The sequence below is a fragment of the Panulirus ornatus genome, chromosome 66 (genome assembly GCF_036320965.1).
Source record: "Panulirus ornatus isolate Po-2019 chromosome 66, ASM3632096v1, whole genome shotgun sequence".
Classification (NCBI taxonomy): domain Eukaryota; kingdom Metazoa; phylum Arthropoda; class Malacostraca; order Decapoda; family Palinuridae; genus Panulirus; species Panulirus ornatus.
This window is the reverse complement of record NC_092289.1, coordinates 12,830,680-12,855,510: the sequence shown is the minus strand read 5'-3', so window position 1 is coordinate 12,855,510 and position 24,831 is coordinate 12,830,680. Positions and strand designations below refer to the sequence as shown.

At 46.8% G+C, this 24,831-nt stretch overlaps 1 protein-coding gene across 4 annotated transcripts in view; it reads right to left on the bottom strand.

Annotated features, from left to right (window-relative positions):
* Positions 1-24,831, bottom strand: part of LOC139746768 (sodium- and chloride-dependent glycine transporter 1-like) — a 457,242-nt gene that overhangs the window by 187,227 nt on the left and 245,184 nt on the right. For 2 of the 4 annotated variants that reach the window (XM_071658277.1, XM_071658278.1), the window contains exon 1: positions 10,209-10,631. The exons of the other annotated variants lie outside the window; for them this stretch is intronic. In XM_071658277.1, the coding sequence (XP_071514378.1) occupies positions 10,209-10,268 (60 nt within the window). In that variant the 5' untranslated portion in view covers positions 10,269-10,631. Of the gene's footprint in view, positions 1-10,208; positions 10,632-24,831 lie in introns of those variants that run through there. 4 annotated transcript variants of the gene reach the window in all.

The window sequence follows — 24,831 nt, the reverse complement described above, 5'->3', positions numbered from 1 at the left end:
AGGCTAACATATTCCAAACTCCCTCACACACACACAGTTCTCTTGAGAAAGATACCTCAAGCCTCGTTGCTCATGCCGCTCCCACCCTGAGAAGGAACGAGTCTCCAGAGCCCCAGGAAAAGACTCCGGGTCCTCCACCATTCGCTGGTGAGAGTGGCTCTCAACAAGCCACATCCGTTATAACTTTATGGGTCATAATTAAATAAATAAATAAATAAAAAGTACATAAGCTCTTCATCACTCTTTCAGGGATGACCTTGTTACACATGATCAGGCCTTGTTACACATGATCAGGCCTTGTTACAGATGATCAGGCCTCATTGCAGATGATCAGCCCTTGTTACAGATGATCAGTCCTCGTTCAAGACGATCACTTCCATATGAAGGCACATCCTCCTCGCTACTACTTCTAGCACCACGAAGAAAAAATATATTCGGTGGAATTACAATAACACCAGATAAAGTGTCGTAACAAGTCTCACATCGTAGCTCAAACAAGTTCCATAATAAGATAAACATCCCTGAAACAACTGAGTATATTTCCCAAACTCAGGTGCCGTCCTAGTAAATTTTGGATCGAGAATACTGAAAGCGACCAAGGGGGTTCAGACTCTTGTGATGAGAGGGAGTTCTTTCAGTGAATGTCTTCTTGGTGCTGTGTGTACAGGATGAAAGACCACATCACCTTCAACCCGCCTCACCTGAGTTACTGTGGTGTGTGTGTGTGTGTGTGTGTGTGTGTATGTGTGTGTGTGTGTGTGCTTACATGTAATTACCTACTTGTGCAATACGAGGAGCGGGAACTATACCCGTGAGGCCTCCAATCTCTACCTTAATTAGAATGCACCTTTTACCAAATCTTTAAACTCTCTTTTCAATCATTTCTTTAACTGATTTGCTCCAGTTATTCGTAATTTTTCCTGTAAAAATATTTCTTGGCTTTTTTCTAAGATATTCATTGTTCAGTTTCTTGTTAAGCTCACTAGTCATTCCAAACTCCTTCCAAAAGCATGTCAGCATCTGGGAAATCGATTTAGAATCTTGAAGAATGAGATCATTCCTACCTTCTTCTTTCAATCCTCTAGCAAGCATATGCCTCCTAACTTCTCCCCGTAATTCAGCACCTCTTCCTATAACTCGGCATCTCTTCCTGTAACTCGGCTACCCAGCTCTTGGGGATGTCTTTCTACCCACCCTCCCCTTGTAGACTCTCACTGAGACCTATAATTCTTCTTACCAGTGTTGGTGACCAAACTTCCAATGCCTAACTCAGACTTCGGGTCTACGATAAAATGTAAATATTTTCTGAACATTCCCTTAATCAAGCACCTGAATAAGCAAAGTCTGATCTTCGCCAGCAGATAACTTTACGTCCTCGCCGAGTCAACTCATATGGTGAGTTTTGGTAATCGGCTGAGTACTAAAACAAACACATTGTTGCGATCTGTTTACAGCAAGATGGTGATCGTGGCTAGCTAGGTCTTCCTTTCATTGTGTTCCACCTCCACTCAGCTTCCAGATGGTAGTTCGTACGTTCCATCCACCTCGATTATGCTCAAGTCACTCTGAACTCTCTCTTGTTTTACTTCCGTTCGTTTTGTTGGTATCCATACGACACAACATGTATATGAATTACACATTTTCATTAACAGTTTTCCGTCTCTTGTTGTGAAAGTTCTCATTATCTTGCCAGTCATCACAAGGCTCGACAGTGCAATGTTCTCAATGCGTTCGGCTGAACCGCAGTTCTTCATCTGTGATAATTCTTTCATGTTTGATGAACATTCTCACACTCCATCACCTTCCCTACTGGGCCTGTATGTTGAGTCATTAATGCTTTATTATCAGTCGCTCCACGACTTATTTTGCTCATGTCTTCGTGAAATTCCACCAGGTTCACGTCTCCCCATTTGTAGACTGTATGTGAGGTCTTTTTATTTTCATCAGCTTCCGACTTTCTCTCCTCTGTCGATGTCTGATGTTGTTATAATAAAAAAAGAAGTGAGGCTAACACTGTTCCATGCGGTACCCCGGATGAGACACAACACCGTTCCTTGTGGTACACCTGATAAGACACAACACCTTTGCTTGTGGTACCCCTGATAAGATGAGGGGATATAAACACTGTTCCGTGTTTTACCCCAAACAGGACATCATCATCATCAGCTACTAACTTTCTGTTAGTTAAAGACTCCAGTCCATCTTCGTATCTTGTCCTTGGTTCACCCAAAATTCTTTAGTAAGATTCTTTGCTTTACTTTCTCGGTTGCCTCAACAAAATCGAAGGAAAAAGTGTCCATTCTCTTTCCTCTGCATAAAACTTTCGGACGTTACTGTAATGAACTAATCATGAGAGAGAGAGAGAGAGAGAGAGAGAGAGAGAGAGAGAGAGAGAGAGAGAGAGAGAGAGAGAGAGAGAGAGAGAGAGAGAGAGAGGGAGGGGAGGGGAGGGGAGGGGAGATGAGAGAGGAGAAGAGAAGAGATAGATAGATAGATAGATAGATAGATAGACAGAGATAGAGATAGAGAGAGAGAGAGAGAGAGAGAGAGAGAGAGAGAGAGAGAGAGAGAGAGAGAGAGAGTCCACTTACATGCTTCCCAGACTCCAGAAACTAACATTGTCAAGAATCATACGGGGTTCGGCTGTTGGTGAACGCAAGTTGACCATTGTGTTCATCTTTGCCCACTTCAGTCTAGAGTTCACTGCCTTACATTCTTTCACACACTCCCACAACTCCTGCTTCAGCAGTAGTGCTATCCCTTCCTTAGCTCTTGTCCCTTGAACAACCTCTGATTTTACTCTCGGTTCCCTCTGGTAATATATCTGTTTGACAGTGTATGCTCCTATGATTCTACCTCTAGGTCTGTATGCTTGTCAATCTATCTATCTATTTTTCCCGCCCCTTTATGTCTATTTGTATTAGCTTGTCTATCTGTCTATTATCCATCCAGACTGTGTTTGTGTGTAGCCAGACGAGGTGGGAGGCGGGAGTAGCCAACTGAAGCCATAGCAAGCGTCTTCCCCACACAGGTCACGTACCTGAGGAAGCAGGTCACCCAAACCAGGACAGTCTGTGCTTGCCTGACCTGAGTGTGTCCGCGCGCACCAATGTGCCGTGAATCATCCTGTGTTTAAATGCTAACGACGTCCTTGAAAGTGCGTTTATACTCCTTTGTATGTACGGGGCCACTTGTTTATGCATGTGTGTGCCTGCGTCTAAATGTGCTGGTTTGGGGGTGAAATTACTTAATTGCAATTACTTGATTAACACAGCACAGGGAGGGAGTTCTACACTCGTGGGAGCCCCCGTCTCTTATAACTGTATCACTGTCTTTTCTTTCGGTTTTTGTATACTGTCTGCACTCCGAGTACCACCCTCACTTCTCTTGTTTTCTTTGCTACAATTACTACAGAAATAATTCAGTTCTTTTCTAAAATGTTTCTTGCTATGTCTGCATAGCTGTGACCACCCGCCGTTCCTTCTTCGCTGTGGTGCCAAAAGAACTTTTCAATCTCGTTATTGGCAATCGGATGCAAAGAATTTGGTTGTAATCACCCCCTACCCTTCTCCCACACAAACACACACACACACACCCTCCCACACACACACACACACACACACACACACACACACACACACACACACACACACCAGTTCTTCCCTTCTTCCACTGCCGACAAGGGAACAATGTAATTAAAGTAATGTAATAATTATAATTGAATAATGCCTCATTTACTATTCTCGTATCGTGGTATTCTGGTTACACTCCGGGTGCTATGTCGACCCCCAAGTCCCCTTCACACATAAATTCAATTATGTTTAGTCCGACAAGACTGTCACTATACAGGCCTTCTGTCACCGGGTCCTACCATCTAGTAGAGCAGGAGTTTCTTAATAACAGAGTTTAAAGTCCTTGTGTGTGTGTGTGTGTGTGTGTGTGTGTGTGTGTGTGTGTGTGTGTGTGTGTGTGTGTGTGTGTGTGTGACTGCATCTCAGTGTAGGATGAGGGGAAAATTCTACACTTAGGGGCCTCATCTCTTGAATTTTCTCTTCTGTTATACAGATTCTTAAACTTTCATATGCTATCCATTCCTGCACTTATTTACATCTTTTCGAACAAATTTCTTGCCTACTTACTCGTTCTGGTCTTCGGTTGCTCTATCTTTGCGCCTTTTGAAGAACTTTTCGCCGTCGGCATCATCAAACTGGTTTAGAAGCTTCAAAGATTGTGATCAAGTCACCCCTTGCTTTTCTGTAGCATTCTTAATTCTGGAACCATTTTTGTTGTCCTTCTCTGGACATTCTCTGTTAGTTCTTTCTGCTTCTTTAAGTGCGGTGACCAAAATTCCCAGAAGCATGTTCTAGATTTGGCCTCATCTAGACTGTGAACAATTTGCTGTATATAATTCCTTATCAATGTATTTTGGTTATAAGTTAGAAGACAGTTTGTCTCCTAACCAGTTCCTCTAAGGAGAAGCTCTGGCGACAGGCGAGTTACATACAATGTTGAGTCTAAAGGCCTTCCTCTTCCTATTATGTCGGGTCCAAAGTCTCTTTCCCATGAATTCTTGCTGTTCACTTCTTGCTGGATGATGCTCGTATCGAGACCTTCTTTCACTATGCTTCATCCTCATTTACTCCCTCCATACACTCGGGTTTGAATCTCGCCAACCGTGTATCAGGCAATATATGGCGTCTGCCAAGGTCCCTTTGCTAGTTGATGTAATCATGATTTTCTTCCCTCATGCCCTTGTTAACATCCGCAAGCACATACGAGTCCAGTCCTTCGGGCATATCATTCACATATAGCAGGTGATCCCGAACTCATTTCGGGAGGGCCTTCTCTGACATCCGCGATGGTAATTTCCAAACCATCGTTGAGATAGTGTCAAATGCTTTCTGGTTGTCTAGGAAGACACAATTAGCCTATCCTTCTCTTGTGTAAAATGGAGCTCACAGTCTCTCTTGCAGAGGTCTACGGGATCTGCTATGTATGACTCACTTCAAGCAGCTTCCTCCTTGAAGACAGTCATCCATCTGCTTTCTGATCATCTTTTCCAAAGCATTTTACAGACCACGTTCATCAGAGGCCAATCTGTAGCTCAGTGTAATTTCCCGGCCTCTTTTCTTAAAGGTATGATGCGACATTTACATCGTATCCAAGAGACTGGAAGGATGTGCGTGTGTGTGTGTGTGTGTGTGTGTGTGTGTGTGTGTGTGTGTGTGTGTGTGTGTGTAGAACACGTCATGGAGAAGACGTGAGTCGTGGAACAGTCTAGACCCCTTCCCCTTGGGGATATATGGAGGGGACTAGACTATGAAAAGTGCAGATACCCACTTCCCCTTCTACCAGAGGACGGAGGGAAAGGAGGTGGCTGTAGGGCTGAGAAGACTTCCCCTTACCCTCCTCTCAAGGCAGGGAGGGGAGGAGGGAGAATCTCCCACCAGGGCAGACAGATCGCGATGCAAGCTGGAGGCGGCCACACACCGTCAAAGCCAGCAGGTGTGCATCGTTTGCCTTCATCGATCCGTCACACGAACCTCTACCACAAAGACTTGTGGGTCGTCTGTTTGGTTGGCTTGTGGATCGTCTGTTTGGTTTGTTTGTGGATCGTCTGTTTGGTTTGTTTGTGGGTCGTCTGTTTAGTTTGTTTGTGGGTCGTCAGTTTGGTTGGCTTGTGGATCGTCTGTTTGGTTTGTCTGTGGGTCGTCTGTTTGGTTTGTTTGTGGGTCGTCTGTTTGGTTTGTTTGTGGGCCGTCTGTTTGGTTGGCTTGTGGATCGTCTGTTTGGTTTGTTCGTGGATCGTGTTTGGTTTGTTTATGGGTCGTCTGTTTAGTTTGTTTGTGGGTCGTCTGTTTGGTTGGCTTGTGGATCGTCTGTTTGGTTTGTTTGTGGATCGTCTGTTTGGTTTGTCTGTGGGTCGTCTGTTTGGTTTGTTTGTGGGTCGTCTGTTTGGTTGGTTTGTGGATTGTCTGTTTGGTTTGTTTGTGGATCGTGTTTGGTTTGTTTATGGGTCGTCTGTTTAGTTTGTTTGTGGGTCGTCTATTTGGTTAAACTGTGAGTCGTCTGTTAGGTTGGCTCGTGGAGTCTGTTTGGATGGTTTCTGGGTCAAGTGCTATGACGGTCTGTGGGTTGGATGTTTAGACGGCCTGTGGGTCAAGCGTTTGCTTAGCTTGAGGGATGACTATTTGCGTATGCCATGCACTGACTTCAAATATCTACCTTTACCGCCTAGACTAACTCCAAGCTGCTGAGTTGGCTTACTGGTCGACCAAACTGTTTGACGCAGCGGCCCGCAGGCCCACCACAGGCTGGCTGGTATGACACACCCTATAAATATTCATTCACAGCCCTCTTAAACTTCTCCACCGTACACAATGCAATGTTTCTAGCGGCTCTAGGCAACGTGGTGAACAGTTTTGGGCCCCGGATGTTCCATGTAGGGCTCATCAAACCCAGTGGTAATGTTTTCCATTCGTCCAAGCTTATCGCACCAAGAGCAAGCTATATTTCGACTGTCGGTTGGGAACCGTGCATCCTATGATTTCCCGACTGTGTAAGTGAAATCATACCTCACCCGCCTGCGTACCTGATAGTATAGCCTCAGTGATTTCAGCCGTTCCCAGTGGCACTGGGTCCTTTACCGTGTTAACGTGAGCCGTGAACAATGTCCCCCACACACTGTCCTACTCTAAATATTAGCCCGTCCTTGTACACAGCAGGAGTCTATTTAAGAGGGTAATAGAGTCTTGAAGAGCGACATCCCTCTTTTTTTCCCTATGTGATGGATACAGCGGTGGACCACTTATGTGACGAGTCTGGTGGAGGGCCATGTGATGAGACTGGTGGCCTAGCCATGTGATGGGGGTCCTGTGGTGTGTCATGTGATGAGTCTGGTAGTAAGATATGTGATGGGTGTGGTGGGGGATCATGTTATGCTGTATCTTTGTGGCGAACCAGGGGGAAAAAATGGGGAGTTAGACAACGAAGGAGTGATGCAGGGTAGGAGTTAGGCTGGGATGGAGTGAGACAGGGAATGAATGAGGCAGGGGAAGAGTTTGGCAAGAAAGGATCGAGCCTGGGGAGTGAGGGAGGGAGGGAAGAAACGAGACAAAGAGTTGGTGAGGCGAGGGTGTACTGAGGAAGGGACGGACGTAATGAGGCAGGGGAAGAGAGAGGAGGGGAGGAGTGAGGCGGTGTAGGCGTTCGGCAATGTAGGAGTGAGGCACTGTAAGAGTGAGACAAGAAAGGAGTGAGGCGGTATAGAAGTGAGGAAGATTAGGAGTGAGACAGACAGTGTAGGTGCGTGGCAGGGAAGGAGTAAGGCAGTGTAAGAGTGAGGCAGTGAAGGTGTGAGACAGTGTAGGAGTGAGGCATGGAAGGAGTGAGGCAGTGGTGTAGTGAGGCAGGGAGGGAGTGAGGTTTTATATAAGAGTAAGGCAAGGCAGGGAAGACGTGAGACAAGTAAATTAAGACCAGGAAAGAGCCAGTCTGAGAGAGGAGTGAGGGAGGGGAGGAGTGGGCCAGGGATGGAGGAAGGGGGAGCTATGAGGCTAAGATGAAGCGAGGCAAGTAGAGCTAAACCAAGAAAGAGTGAGCCTGTGGGAAGTGTGACCCAGGGATAGATCAAGAGGGAGAATCATGATGCTGGGGGAAGATAAAGAGGACATGAACTCCTTAACATGATGTCTTAAGCTGGCCCCTAGAACAGACGGGTTTGGGAGGGAGGGAGGGAGGGAAGGAGCAGCAGCAGCAACTGCTCACTAAAACCTTGACGGCGTCTGGCAGCGGTTCCGAGACCCGTCACCCAAAATACACTTCGAGTAGTAATACCGTGATCTGTTCTTTGTAAACATTAGAAAATTCCGTACCCCACCCAGCTGGCCGACCTCGAGGGCGTAACTGAAGCCTTGAGACGCACCAGACATAAACTATAACAAAATACGCAAAGACTTGAGCCCATTGTCAAGGTGCAAGGATTCTATAATTAATGTTAATGTCATCTAAGGTCCTTACATATATATATATATATATATATATATATATATATATATATATATATATATATATATATATATATATATATATATAAAATTATACTTAAACGGTTCCCGCGATATATATATATATATATATATATATATATATATATATATATATATATATATATATATATATATATATATATATATATATATCCGGCAACTTTAATTACAGGGGAGGACTGTCTCAACTGCCACTGTAAATTTCCAACATTCTGAAAATATTTAAGACTTCATCGTTATGCAGACTTTCCTTTTCTTTTCTTTTTTTTTGTGACGACAAAGCACCTGTTGCGTTTATTTTGACAGGAGTGTGTTGTGGCTGAAGGTCCTAGGGTACGAGAGAGAGAGAGAGAGAGAGAGAGAGAGAGAGAGAGAGAGAGAGAGAGAGAGAGAGAGAGAGAGAGAGAGAGAGAGAGAGAGAGAGAGAGAATATTTCTAACCTCATGCATGCAGACGACACATGAACGTAGCCTCTACAGCGCAATGGTACGACCCTTAAACAAGACGAGGATAACCATTGGGTGCCACGTTAGGCGCCTATATCCTCTGATCGAACCCTTTAAGGTTCAGGTTAAAGGCCCATGCTTGCCTAAACCTACTTAACGCCCGTGCCCTCGTGCTCACCAGGTGTTGGGAATCCACACACACACACACACACACACACAGAAAAAAAAAAATTCCGGCCCAGAATCTACCCTCAGAATACTTCCAGTGTTACTGCGCGGGGCAGTGGTGAAATAAAACCCTAAGGTCTCCGTCTGCCAGCCAGCCAGCCATCACGACACAAATTCTCGCGAAATACTTAAAATCACAAGACGCAACCGTTGATTAGCCTGTGGTCAACCAGCGTTTTTCCAGCCAGCACACAATCTAGCTACCTCGTACTGTTCGTAGACAAAAAAAAAAAAATCTCATTCTTCTCCGTATTTTATAGTGTTAAGATACTGTTAGCTACATGACTCACACACACACACACACACACACACACACACACACACACTGTAAAGAATGTTTCGACCTACCTTTCACTGTGGAAGGTTCCAGTCTATCGCTCGGTGTCGTCAGATGTGGGGTTTCCTGATTGCCTTATGACAAGCATATCTACAACGTTAAGTACGCTCTCAGCCACTATTCACCAAGGTGTTTATCACCTCGGATCTGGGAACACCAGAGAGGACAAGCAAGCACTGAGGGTGTTTGCACCCCCCTACAGAAGGAAACATACAGTGCACATCGTCAGTCCGCGTCTCCCATGATCGACATAGTTAAGCGACCTTAGGTCTGGTTTGTGCTTGGATGGGGGACCACCTTGAGAACCCCATATGCTCGTGGGATATGCGGCGAGAGCTACGCGCTGAGACCCAACCATGCTAACACGATTCCATTAAACCTGCAGCCCATCTCACCAGTCCAAACACCATCCAGGGGTGGGTAGGAGGGGGCAATGATGGTCCATGGTTATACTAGCCAGTAATTCATGCCTATCCCGGACAGGGTAGTCCCTAGCCTTTGCGGGGGTCTAAGCTTAGTCTCTTTTGAGGGCCCCTCCATCCTTCAAATTACCCCAAAAAATCACGACTACAGAGGGGGACCGGGAGCATGCCCGCAGAAATATTTTAGAATCTAAGGTGTCTGGAGCAGCATTTCCTGCTTTCTGAAGGCTGCCTTAAACGGTTAGGAATAAGAGTCCCCTTTAACTGCCAGGGCCCTGAGCTCTGAGCTTATAGTGCATATGAAGGGCCGGCCTTGCCTATCCATGAGAAGTTTACATCACTTGTGCTAAAATTATAGCGTTTAGGTAGGGAAGGAGGAGCCGCCAAAGGCAGCTGCCACCTTCGTCTTGCCAGTTTCCGGATGCCTTAGTCTCCCACCCCGCCATCCGTCCTCACACTTTTATCACTCGCCGACTTACATAACACCAAAGCCGCTGATATCGCTACACTTCAGATAAGCATGAAAAGGATTTTCCACGCTTTTCCACACGGCAGCCTAAGTGTGTTTCCTACCACGTCCTACGGTAACATGATTAACAGTGATGTTATTTTTTAATTACATTATTCTAACTAATTCTAGGGTTAGTATAAACAACATTTTCTATGACTAGAGTGAAGAAGTCAATGAAAACGGCCTAGAGAGGAGAGCAACAAGTCGCACACTTACCTCTTGGTCCTCCAAATCTCGTTCGTCGAACGTGATATCATATTTACTTTTCTGCGCCATTGTTGCCAGTTTGCTGTGAGAGTCGCCGTGTTCCTGATTCTCCTTGTAGGAATTTTAGACAGGAAAGCTGCAGCCAACCACAGGTCGGCTCGAATTGTAAGATTCTTACAAAGGATCCACCAGTGTTAAATAATCTGGTGGGGGAAACTCGCAGAGTTTTCGTGATGAAGTCTAGAATATCTACAGAATCACTGGACAGCAAAACAAAATTCAGAGTAGGGGAGCACTTAGGCAAGATATATATCCCTCTGGGCAGTGGTGAGGAAGCTGTGTTTCTGTGTAGTGTTGTGGGCGGCAGCGTCAGCGGGGAGCGACAGGCCATACAGTGTGTCCTGTGTGCGCGCACACACTCGACTGCCTGCCTGCCGGTCCTCCCTGTCCAACCCTCCCTCCCTCCCGCTCACACTTCGATTACCGTCCGTGTCACCCCCAACCCCCAACCACCACCACCGACCATATTCCCCCGCCCAACTCCCGCTCCACGACCTCCTCGCTCCACACAATCTTGCCGCTGCTGCAAAGGGAAAGACAAACGAGTGTAATAACCACGCAAAACAAGTTCTACGTGTAATCTACCGTGAGGCTATGCTAGGCAACTTACCGAGGCAGAAGGCAAGGTGGGAGTCCTGGAACAGGAACTTTAATCAGCCACGTGAAAAAAAAAAAGAGCCCCAGAAAGCTAAATAATTAAGCGCTACGGGATTAGCAAGAGCCGGAGATCAATAATCGAGAGGGTAAACATTTGCGTGTTGGACAGTAGGGCAGACTGAGCCATGGGATAACAAAAGAGCGTTAATTCAGAAAGTAAACAAGAGGTTTTGGTGACACCCGCTGACCAGACTGACTGAAGCAAGGAGTCTGGGTTAGACAAGACGGAAAATATGCGCTCCGAGAAAGTAAGACCCTGAGAAAGCCCCCACCAGAGAGGAATGCTACAGAGGGTCGTATGTCCAATGCCTCGTGGAGGAACCAGGGAGGAGCAATGCCAGGAACACTAAATGGCTCGTGTGATAGAGGGTCTTTAGGGGTTCAAGGTTACTGGGGGGAATCATCTGAGAGGAACTGAAACGATACATCGTCACCTCAGAGGTTATCTTTTCGGGGAACCAGACAAATCTGGAACAGACACAACGTTGTGTCTATGCCCTACATTTAACTTGTTCATCAGAGATGTACAATGCGAGGGCAATGCGACCACGGTCAACTGACAGAAGGCAGCACATATGACATTCAGACGAACTGAATATAAGATGGAAGTCATGGATGCAGACCGAGTATACGGAATATGAGGTTAGGAAAGGCATTACAGTAGGTGAGGGAGGGGGAAACACGGAGGCGCCAGTGGGCGTCAGGTAGTGAGTCTGCCATATACCTGTGCCACTTCCGGAGGTGGGAGGCAACATATGCCACCGCCCACAGCCTCCCACACCCTCGCCACCACCCACTGCCTCGCCACCTTACCAAGGTATTTTGGTCGCACTTCTATCCATGAGTAAACGGTTAACACCTGACGCGACACCAGAGGGTTGAGAAGCCTGCGAGACCCACTTTATTTTAACCAACCAGTGAGGAGAAGTCAGCGTTTCTTTTCGGGTTCTTCGTTCAAATCAGGAAAGCAGTTACTGAGAGATGAGGATGAAGAAGGTAGTAAACAGTGGTGGGAAGAATGGAGGCAGGTTGGCCGGTGATGTGCTGGTCGTACTGAGGCCTGGGGGAATCTTTTACATATCATTACTGAACATAAACTTAAGCCAAGAGAGCTGATAGAGGATTCATAACTTCCCCTGCATACGTACAGGAAACTCCTTACGGATTATCATACAAATACCCCCACATGCATAGAATCCCCTTCATCCAATTCATGTCGCACCATATCGCACGATCCACCCAGGTCCGCCTGATATCACCACCTTTGAGGAGGACATGCGTTAGGTTAGTAGAATTGTGCGTTGGTACAGAGTGTACCAACACTTACTACTGAAAGTTGTCACAAGACAGTGGGCGTGTATGGGTCGCTGACACTTCATCCTTAACACGACAGCATTAAGCAGAGTCTAAGGTCAATTGAACTCTCAAACATCCTCACACACACTCTTCCAATTCTCTGAAGAATTCAGTGACTGGAGGATGCCGTTAACCGACCAATGACCCACAGCCACGAGTAAGTGTTTTAAGCGTACACAAAGGTACGAGACCTCTAAGCACGACTGGTACGATCCTTGACAACAACGGTATCAAGGCGCGAGAGGTGAAACGTTCAAAGGCCAAGGCATCATCATCATCATCAACCCCGAGGAACATACTATCGTTCTTCAAGGAGTCATATAACAGTACAAACAACATCACCAGCGTAAGAACTGAACAAAACGTCACTTTGGTTGCTCAACCCGGCAGCCACCGCCGTCGCAAGAGGTCTCTCATATTTGTTCCCGATAACCATCATCTGGGGATCAAGTAGCATTACCTTAACGTGGCATTGTGATCCAACTCTCTTCATTTAGTTCTCCTGTAGTATCCAGTGACCCACTTCATGCCTTGCGTAAGGCCTCTTTGTCCCCTTAATACTCCTCTTTCCTCAGGGTTATCCAAGAGGCTTCGACACCTCTTGAACACAAAGGTACATGATCGTAACCGTCGTTCTCAAGGATCACACCGTCGTGCTCAAGGGCTGTCGTCGTACTCAAGGATCGCACCGTCTTGCTCAAGGGCTGTCGTCGTTCTCAAGGATCGCACCGTCGTGCCCAACGGCTGTCGTCTTGCTCAAGAACTGTCGTCGTGTGGCGTAAGGATCGCACTGTCGAGTTCAGGGATTGTCGTTGTGCTCAAGGATCTTACCGTTCGTGCTGAACAGACTCACGTTAGGCCTAGCTGGCTACTGGAAGGAGCCGCTGGTGAAGCCAGACAGATTACTCCAGCCTCGAGCGACGCCCACAACCATCCCAAAAATAACATTGGATGGCCTGACTGGAGATGCAGATCCAGGTCACCAGGTGTTCACGAAGGCTGAGATCTTCATCACCGTCTCCGTCAACGCCACCTGATGGCAGAGGACATAAAGGACTCCTCAAGATGTCCTGCGAACTGCTCCACCACAACCACGGACCTACGAGTTCAACCCGACTCAACAATGACGTGTAAAATCGTGGTTTGTGGATCAATAGCTCGCTTGGTCCGCCAAGTCTCCATCGCTTCGGAAACCTGCGGTGGTGAGGTGGTTCGAGATTCTTCTCAAGGATGAATCGCTTCAGTGATGGGAATAGTGAATCTTTTCAAGCTTTCGTGGGTGGGGCTGATGAATCTCTCACAGTTGCTTTGGAGGTAACGATGAATCTCTCACAGCTTCTTTGGAGGTAAAGGTGAATCTTTCACAGTTTATTTGGAGGTAACGATGGATCTCTCAGATTCTTTGGAGATAACGATGAATCTCTCACAGTTTCTTTATAGGTAAAGGTGAATCTCAGTTTCTTTGCAGGTAAAGATGAATCTCTCACAGTTTCTTTATAGGTAAAGGTGAATCTCAGTTTCTTTGCAGGTAAAGATGAATCTCTCACACTTTCTTTGGAGGTAGAGATGAATCTCTCATAGTTTCTTTGGAGGTAAAGGTGAATTTCTCACAGTTTCTTTGGAGGTAGGATGAATCTCACAGTTTCTTTGGAGGTAGAGATGAATCTCTCCCAGTTTCTTTGGAGGTAGGATGAATCTCAGTTTCTTTGGAGGTAACGATGAACCTCTCACTTTCTTTGGAGGTAACTATGAACTTCTCAGTTTCTTTGGAGGTAAAGATGAATCTCTCACAGTTTCTTTGGAAGTAAAGATGAATCTCCCACAGTTTCTTTGAGGTAAAGATGAATCTCTCACAGCTACTTTGGAGGTAATGATGAATCTCCCACAGTTTCTTTGGAGGTAACGATGAATCTCTCAGTTTTTTTGGAGGTAACGATGAATCTCCCACAGTTTCTTTGGAGGCATCGATGAATTTCTCACAGTTTCTTTGGAGGTAACAATGAATCTCCCACAGTTTCTTTGGAGGTAACGATAAATCTCACAGTTCCTTTGGAGGTAACGATGAATCTCCCACAGTTTCGTTGGAGGTAACGATGAATCTCACAGTTTCTTTGGAGGTAACAATGAATCCCCCACAGTTTCTTTAGAGGTAACGACGAATCTCCCACAGTTTCTTTGGAGGTAACGATGAATCTCCCATAGTTTCTTTGGAGGTAATAATGAATCTCTCGCAGTTTCTTAGGAGGTAAAGATCAATCTCTCACAGTTTCTTTGGAGGTAACGATGAATCTCCCATAGTTTCTTTGGAGGTAACGATGAATCTCCCATAGTTTCTTTGGAGGTAACGATGAATCTCCCTCAGTTTCTTAGAAGGTAAAGATTAATCTCCCACAGTTTCTTTGGAGGTAACGATGAATCTTCCAGTTTCTTTGGAGGTAACGATGAATCTCCCATAGTTTCTTTGGAGGTAACGATGAATCTCCCTCAGTTTCTTTGGAGGTAACGATGAATCTCCCACAGTTTCTTTGGGGGTAACGATGAATCTCATACAGTTTCTTTGGAGGTAACGATGAATCTCCCACAGTTTCTTTGGAGGTAACGATGAATCTCATACAGTTTCTTTGGAGGTAACGATGAATCTTCCACAGTTTCTTTGAAGGTAACGATGAATCTCCCACAGTTTCTTTGGAGATAAATGTGAAAATCTCTTAGCTTGTTTCGGGGTAATATATGCACTATGTTCGTGTGTATATATATATATATATATATATATATATATATATATATATATATATATATATATATATATATATTCTTTTTTTCTATTTATCTATTTTAATTTCATCATACTTAATCGCTGTTTCCCGCGTCAGCGAGGGAGCGCAAGGAAACAGACAAGGAATGGCCCAACCACCCACATACACACACACACACACACACACACACACACACACACACACACACACACACACACACACACACACATATATATATATATATATATATATATATATATATATATATATATATATTCATAAGCGCCCATACACGCACATATACATACATATAAATTTCAACGTATACATACATATACATACACAGACATATACATATATACACATTACATATTCATACTTGCTGCCTACATCCATTCCCGTTGCCACCCCCCCCCCCCCTCCAGCGAGGTAGCCCCAGAAAGAGAAATAAAAGACGCCACATTTGTTCACACTCAAGTCTCTAGTTGTCATGTGTAATGCACCGAAACCACAGCTCCCTTTCCACATCCAGGCCCCACAGACCTTTCCATGGTTTACCCCAGACGCTTCACATGCCCTGGTTCAATCCATTGACAGCACGTCGACCCCGGTATACCACATCGTTCCAATGCACTCTATCCCTGGGGATAGGGGAGAAAGAATACTGCCCACGTATTCCCTGGGTGTCGCAGAACGTGAGAACAAGAGGTCGGAGCGGAGGGTTTTTCCCTCCAAGGCTCGCTCATCTGTTCTTGACACTACCTCGCCAACGCAGGAAATGGTGAATATATATATATATATATATATATATATATATATATATATATATATATATATATATATATATATATATATATATATATATTGGGAATGTCTTGGGAGTAAAGTCAGGGGTTAGTGAGACGACAAGAGCAAGGGAAGGAGTAGCACTACTCCTGAAACAGGAGTGGAGGGAGTATGTGATAGAGTGTAAGAAAGTAAACTCTAGATTGATATGGGTAAAACTGAAAGTTGATGAAGAGAGATGGGTGATTATTGGTGCATATGCACCTGGGCATGAGAAGAAAGATCATGAGAGGCAAGTGTTTTGGGAGTAGCTGAATGAGTGTGTTAGTGGTTTTGATGCACAAGACCGGGTTATAGTGATCGGTAATTTGAATGCAAAGGTGAGTAATGTGGTAGTTGAGGGAATAATTGGTATACATGGGGTGTTCAGTGTTGTAAATGGAAATGGTGAAGAGCTTGTAGATTTATGTGCTGAAAAAGGACTGGTGATTGGGAATACCTGGTTTAAAAAGAGAGATATACATAAGTATACGTATGTAAGTAAGAGAGATGGCCAGAGAGCGTTATTGGATTACGTGTTAATTGATAGGTGCGCGAAAGAGAGACTTTTGGATGTTAATGTGCTGAGAGGTGCAACGGGAGGGATGTCTGACCATTATCTTGTAGAGGCGAAGGTGAAGATTTGTATGGGTTTTCAGAAAAGAAGAGAGAATGTTGGGGTGAAGAGAGTGGTGAGAGTAAGTGAGCTTGGGAAGGAGACTTGTGTGAGGAAGTACCATGAGAGACTGAGTACAGAATGGAAAAAGGTGAGAACAAAGGAGGTAAGGGGAGTGGGGGAGGAATGGGATGTATTTAGGGAATCAGTGATGGCTTGCGCAAAAGATGCTTGTGGCATGAGAAGTGTGGGAGGTGGGTTGATTAGAAAGGGTATTGAGTGGTGGGATGAAGAAGTAAGATTATCAGTGAAAGAGAAGAGAGAGGCATTTGGACGATTTTTGCAGGGAAAAAATGCAAATGAGTGGGAGATGTATAAAAGAAAGAGGCAGGAGGTCAAGAGAAAGGTGCAAGAGGTGAAAAAGAGGGCAAATGAGAGTTGGGGTGAGAGAGTATCATTAAATCTTAGGGAGAATAAAAAGATGTTTTGGAAGGAGGTAAATAAAGTGCGTAAGACAAGGGAGCAAATGGGAACTTCAGTGAAGGGGGCTAATGGGGAGGTGGTAACAAGTAGTGGTGATGTGAGAAGGAGATGGAGTGAGTATTTTGAAGGTTTGTTGAATGTGTTTGATGATAGAGTGGCAGATATAGGGTGTTTTGGTCGAGGTGGTGTGCAAAGTGAGAGGGTTAGGGAAAATGATTTGGTAAACAGAGAAGAGGTAGTAAAAGCTTTGCGGAAGATGAAAGCCGGCAAGGCAGCAGGTTTGGATGGTATTGTAGTGGAATTTATTAAAAAAGGGGGCGACTGTATTGTTGACTGGTTGGTAAGGTTATTTAATGTATGTATGACTCATGGTGAGGTGCCTGAGGATTGGCGGAATGCTTGCATAGTGCCATTGTACAAAGGCAAAGGGGATAAGAGTGAGTGCTCAAATTACAGAGGTATAAGTTTGTTGAGTATTCCTGGTAAATTATATGGGAGGGTATTGATTGAGAGGGTGAAGGCATGTACAGAGCATCAGATTGGGGAAGAGCAGTGTGGTTTCAGAAGTGGTAGAGGATGTGTGGATCAGGTGTTTGCTTTAAAGAATGTATGTTAGAAATACTTAGAAAAGCAAATGGATTTGTATGTAGCATTTATGGATCTGGAGAAGGCATATGATAGACTTGATAGAGATGCTCTGTGGAAGGTATTAAGAATATATGGTGTGGGAGGCAAGTTGTTAGAAGCAGCGAAAAGTTTTTATTGAGGATGTAAGGCATGTGTACGTGTAGGAAGAGAGGAAAATGATTGGTTCTCAGTGAATATAGGTTTGCGGCAGGGGTGTGTGATGTTTCCATGGTTGCTTAATTTGTTTATGGATGGGGTTGTTAGGGAGGTGAATGCAAGAGTTTTGGAAATAGGGGCAAGTGTGCAGTCTGTTGTGGATGAGAGAGCTTGGGAAGTGAGTCGGTTGTTGTTCGCTGATGATATAGCGCTGGTGGCTGATTCATGTGAGAAACTGCAGAAGCTGGTGACTGAGTTTGGTAAAGTGTGTGAAAGAAGAAAGTTAAGAGTAAATGTGAATAAGAGCAAGGTTATTATGTACAGCAGGGTTGAGGGTCAAGTCAATTGGGAGGTAAGTTTGAATGGAGAAAAACTGGAGGAAGTAAAGTGTTTTAGATATCTGGGAGTGGATCTGGCAGCGGATGGAACCATGGAAGCGGAAGTGAATCATAGGGTGGGGGAGGGGGCGAAAATTCTGGGAGCCTTGATGAATACTTGGAAGTTGAGAATATTATCTCGGAAAGCAAAAATAGGTATGTTTGAAGGAATAGTGGTTCCAACAATGTTGGATGGCTGCGAGGCGTGGGCTATGGATAGAGTTGTGCGCAGGAGGATGGATGTGCTGGAAATGAGATGTTTGAGGACAATATGTGGTGTGAGGTGGTTTGATCGAGTAAGTAACGTAAGGGTAAGAGAGATGTGTGGAAATAAAAAGAGCGTGGTTGAGAGAGCAGAAGAGGGTGTTTTGAAATGGTTTGGTCACATGGAGAGAATGAGTGAGGAAAGATTGACCAAGAGGATATATGTGTCGGAGGTGGAGGGAACGAGGAGAAGAGGGAGACCAAATTGGAGGTGGAAAGATGGAGTGAAAAAGATTTTGTGTGATCGGGGCCTTAACATGCAGGAGGGTGAAAGGAGGGCAAGGAATAGAGTGAATTGGAGCGATGTGGTATACCGGGGTTGACGTGCTGTCAGTGGATTGAATCAAGGCATGTGTATGGGGGTGGGTTGGGCCATTTCTTTCGTCTGTTTCCTTGCGCTACCTCGCAAACGCGGGAGACAGCGACAAAGCAAAAAAAAAAAAAAAAAAAAAAATATATATATATATATATATATATATATATATATATATATATATATATATATATATATATATATATATATCCCTGGGGATAGGGGATTAAGAATACTTCCCACGTATTCCCTGCGTGTCGTAGAAGGCGACTAAAAGGGGAGGGAGCGGGGGGCTGGAAATCCTCCCCTCTCGTTTTTTTTTTTTTTCCAAAAGAAGGAACAGAGAATTGGGCCAGGTGAGGGTATTCCCTCAAAGGCCCAGTCCTCTGTTCTTAACGCTACCTCGCTAATGCGGGAAATGGCGAATAGTTTGAAAAAAAAAAAATATATATATATATATATATATATATATATATATATATATATATATATATATATATATATATATATATATATATACACTTACTATTGGTTATCCAGCACAGGAAATTAGATGATTCTTTTTTCACAGGAGTTACACACACACACACACACACACACACACACACACTACAATACAAAACAACACAGCAGACAGAGGGAGAGTGATTCAGGCGTCTATAATGTGACGTCAGCGCAGAATCAATCTCGGGGAAATCAGAGAACACTGGAGTGCCCTCACTGTACTTCTAACATTGTGACTTCGTCGTCGTAACGTTAGTCATCTATGAAGAGGACCAACAGGGCCCATAAGGCCCTTAATGACGACATTTAAAGACCCAATTTAGCCGAAGGAACGCTAGGCTCCTCTGTGATCACTCACTTTCCTATACGTAGGCTTGGGGAAGGCCGCTGACATACTCACGTTTAATACCAATGCAGAATGACATGGAGAAGAGTTATGTGACCCGGATCAAACACAAAGACACTCAATAAACCATCCTGACACGCACGTATATGGCTGAAGCACTGCAAGTATACATAGTCACAATGTACGGTATATAGGTAATATAACAGGGACAAAAAAAGAAAATGGTTAATACCATTAGCATAGGTAACTCACACAGTATAAGACAGAGAGGAAAAGGAAGGAATATAGGAAAGACACTTGAATTAATTCCATATCAAAGCGGGATGTTCTTCCCTTTACAATATTTCAGGCCACTCCCGCACGATACCGTACCCTAGTTGATAATCATAATAGGCTATACACAAATTCCTACCACACAGTATGATGGGGGATAGGCTACACCGACACCAGCCTCTGGTTACTTCATGGCGTATCAACTGCTTCCTACTTGTCATTAATCATGATGGTGGACTGTAGACAGGCAGTGTTCGCGTCTCCACGCATACCTGCTCTAGCGATGGACCGCGCTCTCCAGGTCCGGTCGGTCCGCTGGGGCGCTGAACACAGGGGCGTACTGCGCCCGCTAGGTTTAGTACGCCCTAGGCACGGCTCACCTTCTGCGTCTCATTAGAGATAAGTTTATCTCCCCAGAAGATGGGCCTCTCCCTCCAAAACACGGAGGGACGCTGTTATGCACTTCACCCACAAAAGCAGGACTCCTCACTGGCGTTATGAAAGTGCGTCCTCTCCGGGGAGTAGTGCGTCCTCTCCGGGGAGTAGTGCGTCCTCTCCGCTCCCCCGGGCGAAACGAACAGTCTTCAGGACCTGTTGACGAGAGCGCACGACTTCCTGTTTGTGACGCTCCTGGGGGCTACTTGCCCACACACTCCTCAGAAGCTGGGTGCTGCCCCAACCCATACGTGAGGGGTCTCTCATATACCCGAGTAATGGACTTAATGATACAAATCATCACCTCTCCATCCACGTCTCGCGTTCACTGTGTCGCTATGTGTCTATAGACTGGGTTACACAGAAAACAACGGCCTTTATGGTTTATAGGGTGACTAGACACCCCCCCCACCCCCTATCTCCTACCCTGCGTGCGCGCGTGTGTGCGTGTGTGCGTGTGTGGATCTACAGTTTATGTGTTTAGGCAGCGTGTGTTCCACATGGTAGACGATAAATCGGGGCGGAGATACGAGACCTCCCCAAGTTCATTTTTCTTTCCTCACAGAATAAAGAAATGGTTTTTGGAAAGTATTTGCATCTTGGGTTACGGGGCGGTGTGATCACATCACGGATAAGCTTCTATTTCTGTTTCCTGGTCTTGGCCAAGATGGGATCTCCAGCCCACCCACCCCTGGCTGCTGGACTGCTGCCAGCCCACCCACTCCTGGCTGCTGGACAGCTGCCAACCCACCCACACAAGCTATTGGACTGGTGCCAACCCACCCACCCCAAACTGATGGACTGCTGACACCCCACCCACCCAAGTCATTGGACTGGTGCCAGCCCACCAACCCCAAACTGATGGACTGATGCTAGCCCACCCACCCCTGGCTGCTGGACTGCTGCCAGCCCACCTACCCCAAACTGATGGACTGGTGCCAGCCCACCCACCCCTGGCTGCTGGACTGGTGCCAGCCCACCTACCCCAAACTGATGGACTGGTGCCAGCCCACCTACCCCAAACTGATGGACTGATGCTAGCCCACCCACCCCTGGCTGCTGGACTGCTGCCAGCCCACCTACCCTAACTGATGGACTGGTGCCAGCCCACCTACCCCAAACTGATGGACTGGTGCCAGCCCACCTACCCCAAACTGATGGACTGGTGCCAGCCCACCTACCCCAAACTGATGGACTGATGCTAGCCCACCCACCCCTGGCTGCTGGACTGCTGCCAGCCCACCTACCCTAACTGATGGACTGGTGCCAGCCCACCTACCCCAAACTGATGGACTGCTGACACCCCACCCACCCAAGTCATTGGACTGCTGCCAGCCCACCTACCCCAAACTGATGGACTGGTGCCAGCCCACCTACCCCAAACTGATGGACTGGTGCCAGCCCACCTACCCCAAACTGATGGACTGGTGCCAGCCCACCTACCCCAAACTGATGGACTGGTGCCAGCCCACCTACCCCAAACTGATGGACTGGTGCCAGCCCACCTACCCCAAACTGATGGACTGGTGCCAGCCCACCTACCCCAAACTGATGGACTGGTGCCAGCCCACCTACCCCAAACTGATGGACTGGTGCCAGCCCACCTACCCCAAACTGATGGACTGGTGCCAGCCCACCTACCCCAAACTGATGGACTGGTGCCAGCCCACCTACCCCAAACTGATGGACTGGTGCCAGCCCACCTACCCCAAACTGATGGACTGGTGCCAGCCCACCTACCCCAAACTGATGGACTGGTGCCAGCCCACCTACCCCAAACTGATGGACTGGTGCCAGCCCACCAACCCCAAACTGATGGACTGATGCTAGCCCACCCACCCCTGGCTGCTGGACTGCTGCCAGCCCACCTACCCCAAACTGATGGACTGGTGCCAGCCCACCTACCCCAAACTGATGGACTGGTGCCAGCCCACCCACCCCAAACTGATGGACTGGTGCCAGCCCACCCACCCCAAACTGATGGACTGGTGCCAGCCCACCAACCCCTGGCTGCTGGACTGGTGCCAGGTTACACACACCTCCACCCCCACGCTGATGGACATGTGCCAGGTTAGTCATCGCGCGTCTTGAGACCTTCCCCGCCATGTCTCCAGACCGGAGATAGACAGACAGACAGACAGACAGATAAACAGACACACAGACATACAGACGGACAGAAGCTCTTTTTTCCCCATTACTGATGACAGAGCTTTGATTATAACTGGTCAGTTCAAAAATGGAATGTGACACCTTGTCAGTGGAAGTCATCGCTCACGTCATTATGATCATACGTATTACTCGGCTGGTAACCATCCGTGCAGACAGAAGGGTCGGTCTGGTCTCCTTCCATGAGAGAAGAAATGATGTCTCAGTGTCGCCATGTTTGAAGCTGTGTTGAGATGTAAGCGCTACACACACACACATACACATATATATATATATATATATATATATATATATATATATATATATCCAGGACATTTATAAAGGCCCCAACAGCCTAAGGCTGCCCTACTTTTACCAACGGGCAAATGAGGACCCCTTTGACGTGATAAGGTCTCTGTTGGTTCAGTGATGGTCTACAGCGGCTGTATTGACGACACTAAGTTACGAGACGTGCTGGGGTGGGCAGTCAGTCAATCACCCGCACCAGCTCCAGGCCCAGAGCGCCACAGCCCGGCCAACACACGCGTCTCAGTGAGGCTCTCGTCGCGAATTACCAAGTCACACGAAAGTATTATGTCACACGCGAGGGTGTTAACGCCCCTTAAAGCCGGAGCTGAGCACAGATCTGCCGGTCCAGCTGCATGTGTTTGAAGAGTCATCCACAGAGGAGCACAATATGTTTTAAACTGACGTCAAACGAATATTTAAAGAATCCGAACCTCATCAGCAGAACGTATTTCCTGCTCCTGGAGGACCATTCCTTCCGCAAGGCGTCACCCCCTCCTCCTTGGTGTGACCCAACACGCCCTCCGTCAGGCTGTAAGCCAGCTTACGGCAGCAGCGTCGCCTGACCTCTCTATCCTCTCAGGCGAGACCTAACCCGCTGGCCTTGGCGAAGGCAAGGCAATCCAACCCGGCCAGACGTGAGTAAGAAGTCTCCCTCACCCATGACCTGGTTATGGCGAACCTGAGAAGCCCCTCTGAAGGTATCCCTTCTTCCCACCTTAAGAGCTTCCTGAAGGTCGTCTGGACGAGGAAGTCTTCCACCAACTCGACCGCATCATGTCTTTTCTTTATCCCAAACTTGTTACGTCACCGAAAGCCAAAGTAACGTAACAGGACCTGCGTGATCTTTGTGTGTGTGTGTGTGTGTGTGTGTCACTTGATAATATCCTTTTTTTCATACATGCCAGGCTGGTGGGACATGAGGCCCTGCCAGCGTGGCCCAGGGCATGCCTGCCTGGTCACACTACCAAGTGCTGACTCAACGATATCACACATGTAATTCACCCTCAACACCCCAGTGTGCACGTCTCCTGACCCGAGACCCCAGTGTGCACGGCTCCTGACCCGAGACCACAGTGTGCACGGCTCCTGACCCGAGACATCAGTGTGCACGGCTCCTGACCCGAGACCCCAGTGTGCACGGCTCCTGACCCGAGACATCAGTGTGCACGGCTCCTGACCCGAGACAACAGTGTGCACGGCTCCTGACCCGAGACATCAGTGTGCACGACTCCTGACCTGAGACCACAGTGTGCACGGCTCCTGACCCGAGACCACAGTGTGCACGGCTCCTGACCCGAGACAACAGTGTGCACGACTCCTGACCTGAGACCACAGTGTGCACGGCTCCTGACCCGAGACCCCAGTGTGCACGGCTCCTGACCCGAGACCACAGTGTGCACGGCTCCTGACCCGGGACCACAGTATGCACGGCTCCTGACCCGAGACCACAGTATGCACGGCTTCTGACCCGAGACCACAGTGTGCACGGCTTCTGACCCGAGACCCCAGTGTGCACGGCTTCTGACCCGAGACCACAGTGTGCACGGCTTCTGACCCGAGACCCCAGTGTGCACGACACACACACACACACACACACGTGACGCAATGGTAACGCATCTGTCCGTCAACACAGGGGCCACTGATCCACTCATAGTGAAGTCAAACAGTTCCTTGAATGTCCCTCCTGTTATTACGTCTCTCTCTCTCTCTCTCTCTCTCTCTCTCTCTCTCTCTCTCTCTCTCTCTCTCTCTCTCTCTCTCTCTCTCTCTCGGCTAAAAGAGAAACAAAAAGAGAAAAAAAACATAGAAGGGGTTGGACACGTAAATGAAGAGAAGACAAAGAACATACAGTTGTACTGAATAGGTTTTACACTGATCGTGTGTGTGTGTGTGTGTGTGTGTGTGGTGTGTGTGTGTGTGTGTGTATGTGGTGTGTGTGAGAATGGGTTGCGAATGTATGTACTGATGCTGCCTCTGGAAGCCTTGAGGTAATGTTTACAGTGATGGCTGTAGGTTCATATACGGTATGCCTCAGGCAGGTGCTGTCGAGGCTCCGTGGGAAGGGCGTGCGTTCCGTGCCTGGCGTTGAAGACGAGGTCTTGATTAAGCCTGTTATCTGAGGTCTTCGTT